At 47.8% G+C, this 4,407-nt stretch overlaps 1 protein-coding gene across 1 annotated transcript; it reads left to right on the top strand.

Moving 5' to 3' along the window:
- The first annotated feature begins 2,870 nt into the window (after positions 1 to 2,870).
- mc4r (melanocortin 4 receptor) lies at positions 2,871 to 4,033 on the top strand. The gene has a single exon (XM_030756776.1). It carries the CDS (start codon positions 3,050 to 3,052, stop codon positions 4,031 to 4,033), a length of 984 nt encoding a protein of 327 aa, XP_030612636.1. The 5' UTR covers positions 2,871 to 3,049.
- Positions 4,034 to 4,407: the final 374 nt, after the last annotated feature.

Below are 4,407 nucleotides of genomic sequence, written 5' to 3' on the forward strand. Positions count from 1 at the left end.
GCCACAGTCCCCTGGAGTCAGACTGTTGTAGTTGCTGTTCCAGTCTGCGGCCGTAGCGATGTTTTGCCTCTTTCACCGCTCTGCGGACGTTGTATGATGCAACCTTGTAGTCCTCCATGTTCCCAGAGGCGAGGCCGGAGTTGTAGGCAACGGTGCGGGACCTCAGGGCGTCGCGGACAGATTTATCCACCCACGGCTTCTGGTTGGGAAAAGTCCTGATGGTCCTCCTAAGTGAAGTGTCTTCAACAACTTTCCCAATAAATCCCACAACAGTTTCCGTAAACTCCTCGATGTCTCCGCCCGCGCTGCTGCGAAACATGTCCCAGTCGGTTAAATCCAACGCACCCTGCAGAGCGGCCTCTGTTTGATCAGACCACCGTGTCACTTCTCTCACAGCAGGGGGTTCCTGCCTGAGCCGTTGTTTGTATTTCGGCATGAGAAGTACAGAGGTGTGGTCAGACTTCTTTAGCAACTAAATGTCAAGACTTTTGTTAGACGCAGGTGCCCATAAATGCATTTCCAGTATGTATGTGAGTGTGTGTACTGCTCAAAAACCAAACACCAACTTCAACTTTGAGTTTTGATGTGATATATACATACATATAAATTGCTGCTTGCTTGTGTTTACACTCCAATCATAGGTCTATTATTTAGAGTTGGTGGAGAACTGAGTTGCCCTGACTGTCGATTGCACTTATGTCCAAAATGAACATCACATTCAAGCATATGGATTCATAAGCGCACTGGGCACTGGGACACTGTATCACCGTATGTCACAGGCCGATCAAATTTGTAATTGTATCATTAGATCTTTGGTCGTGTGTCACTTGAGCGAAAAGAGTCGCGGAGTTGTCCACCTGGTGATGAGTTGGATCAGGTGAAAGGAGAGGATACTAGAGGGGCCTGGCTTGCCCAAGCATACAGTGAGGGTGTGCTGGCAGTGTCTGGCAGTCTGTGAAATCTTCAAATCCCACCTCTCGTAGAACTTCAACAGCATTCCAAGGGAGGGGACATTAAGTCCAAGAGGGCCATGATCCACACCTCCTTTGCAAAGGCTGCCGCTGTGATGTGGTTTATGCCCATTGTGGTGACAATCACTGAACCGCACTGTGGACACAGTGTAAGGAGCCATTAAGCTGAGGCGCCGTTTACACGAAGCCGTTTTCACTGGAAACGGTGTCGTTTTGATGCGTTTCAGCCTTTCGTTTACACGATGGCGTTTCAGAAACGATCCGCGTTTACACGAGGACATGTGAAACGATGAAAACGATGTAGTTCCCATGCCAGGCCACAAGTTGGCGTTGGTTTTCTCTTTGCAAAGTTTGTTTACTCAAGACGCGCATGCGTGGAGTGACACAGTAGGTAGTGCGGCAAATTGTTCATTACTTACAAAACGGCCAATGTGAGAGGTTTTGTGTGGACCGATGATGAGGTTGGATCGCTGCTGCACACAACGCTGAATTACAAAACGGTAAAAACACAGAAAAAGCATAAGAAGCACTCCTGAATCTGCGAGTACTGTTTATCAGTTTGCGCGTGCGCGAAAAACTGTCCGTCGCAACCATAGTGCGCATGTGCGAGTCGAGCGTTTTCAAATCACCCCGGTTTCTAGTGTTTACACGAAAACGCAAGCCGGTGCATTTCTGAAACGCTCCACTCTGGACCCCGTTTCTGAAACACATCGTTTTCACTCTGTTGTCGTGTAAACAGAAGGGCGAAACGCATCAAAACGACACCGTTGTCGTGTAAACGCAAGGCCGAAACGCATCAAAACGACACCGTTTCAAAATGAAAACGGTCTCGTGTAAACGGCACCTTAGTCCTATAGAGCTTGGGTGCCTTGTGGGACTCCAAAAGCGACATGTTTTTGACAAGAAAAAACTTGGGTGTGGGAGGAGTTCAGAGAGGCCATGGAATAAGACTTTTGGATGGCCTCAAGCTGATTCTGACAAACCATCAGGGGAAAGTAGTTTCCTGCCTACACTTATACGTGGGGATGGTGCTGCTGTCGTCATGTGAGGACACAGTCAGGCAGTGGCTGGAATACGCTGAGGGTTTCCTGAATCTCACTGACACAGTCTCTGTGGATGAGACAAAGTTTGGATCATCCATGACAGCGACTGACGTCATAGAAATAAAATCACTGGCTGCTGGACGCCTGACTGGATGAGGAGAAGACATTGTGTTGGGTGTCCTGTAGGGGGTGATTCAGGAGTCTGGGGCTTCTGTGTAGTTGCTGGGACTCCCAGTATGACCACAGTGACAGTTAGTCAGACTTAAATGCCTTTTTTCTGTTTGTAAAGCACTTTGCAATTCTAGTCTGTAAAAAATAATTCAGCATGTTTAATGTTTTCATTATTATTTCATTTAAATGTGTTAACTTCACCTGAGACGGGGGAACAACGTGAAAGCCTTCGTGCGTGTTGCAGTGGGTTTGATTCATTTTAAAGTCTCCATTCATGCGTCAGCCCGATCTTTGCTCCTCCTCCCACCTTATCAGCAAGCGGATAGGACAGAAGAGGGTTCAGGGGTGTGTGTGTATGTGTGTGTGTGTTCACTATAACAACAGCAAGAGAGAGGGGGTGAGACCACAGTAGCTTGCGAAGTGAAGCTCTGCCTGTAGTCGCACAGCGAGCTGCTGCGCTCTGCCTCTCGTGTTCCCGCTCACTGTTGATAACTCTCACACACATTTTCTTCTGTAGCTGTTTTCTGCTTCACCTTTCTGCCTTACATCATTTATTTTCACTTCTCACTACACTCCGTTTCCCTCCAGAGTGGAGAGATGAGAGGAGAGCAGTGGGACTGTGTTTTGTTGAGAACACCATCAGCAGCAGATGGTTGAAGAAAACTGGGACACCAGAGGGGTGAAAAGGGGGAAGAAGAAACACTGGCTAAGAGTTTTATCCTTCTTCAGGGGCGCAGAGGTTGTCCTCCAGACAATGAGGACGATCCAAAGCCACACACACTGAGGCTTTAAGAGGAGCAAACTAGCTGGACACTTCACAACAGAGAAATAACCTAAGGAGAAAGGAATTTAAAAGAAGCCATTATGAATGCCACAGAATACCATGGACCGACCCAGGGGTACCAGAACAGGAGCCAAACCTCAGGCACTTTGCCATTCAACAAAGACTTACCGGGAGAGGAAAAGGACTCATCTTCTGGATGTTATGAGCAGCTGCTGATTTCCACTGAGGTTTTCCTCACCCTGGGCATCATCAGCTTGCTGGAGAACATCCTGGTTGTTGCTGCTATAATCAAAAACAAGAACCTTCACTCTCCTATGTACTTTTTCATCTGTAGCCTTGCAGTTGCCGACATGCTCGTCAGCGTCTCTAATGCCTCAGAGACTATCGTTATAGCTCTCATCAATGGAGGCAACCTGACCATCCCCGTAACACTGATTAAAAGCATGGACAATGTGTTTGACTCTATGATCTGTAGCTCTCTGCTGGCGTCCATCTGTAGTTTGCTAGCAATTGCTGTCGACCGCTACATCACCATCTTCTACGCCCTGCGATACCACAACATTGTCACCCTGCGTCGCGCAATGCTGGTCATCAGCAGCATCTGGACGTGCTGCACCGTGTCCGGCATCCTGTTTATTATCTACTCGGAAAGCACCACCGTCCTCATTTGCCTCATCACCATGTTCTTCACCATGCTGGTGCTCATGGCATCACTCTACGTCCACATGTTCCTGCTGGCTCGCTTGCACATGAAGCGGATCGCAGCCCTGCCGGGCAACGCTCCCATTCAACAGCGAGCCAACATGAAGGGCGCCATCACCCTCACCATCCTCCTCGGGGTGTTTGTGGTATGCTGGGCACCCTTTTTCCTCCACCTCATCCTCATGATCAGCTGCCCCAGGAACCCCTACTGCACCTGCTTCATGTCCCATTTCAACATGTACCTCATCCTCATCATGTGTAACTCTGTCATTGACCCCATCATCTATGCCTTTCGCAGCCAAGAGATGAGAAAGACCTTCAAAGAGATTTTCTGCTGCTCGCACACTCTCCTGTATGTGTGAGCTGCCTGTAAAGTGTCAGCTGTGAAGCAAAAGCCTGCAATTCAAATCAAAACTTGGGCCAATGAGGACTCTGAGATTATTACATCTCATATGTTGGCTGTGAATTGTTTATTTGGGCACTCTTCTCTGGTTTCAGGTTGCTGAAGAGGTAGGTTTACGAGTATCTTGTAACTCTGCAGACAAGTGCTATTTTGTTTTGTAGTGAATGCCATTCAGAAGTGCAATTTCAAGTTTGAAGTGACCTGCACTTGTACTCTCCCACTCTGAAAATCTTTTCTATTTACCTTCTCTGGTCAAAAGATCGAACACACTGCTTATTGTTAACGACTCACACTTACAAGAATTATGACACTGAAACATTGTGGCAGCAGAGA

Source organism: Archocentrus centrarchus, chromosome 20 (assembly GCF_007364275.1).
Source record: "Archocentrus centrarchus isolate MPI-CPG fArcCen1 chromosome 20, fArcCen1, whole genome shotgun sequence".
NCBI classification, from domain to species: Eukaryota; Metazoa; Chordata; class Actinopteri; order Cichliformes; family Cichlidae; genus Archocentrus; species Archocentrus centrarchus.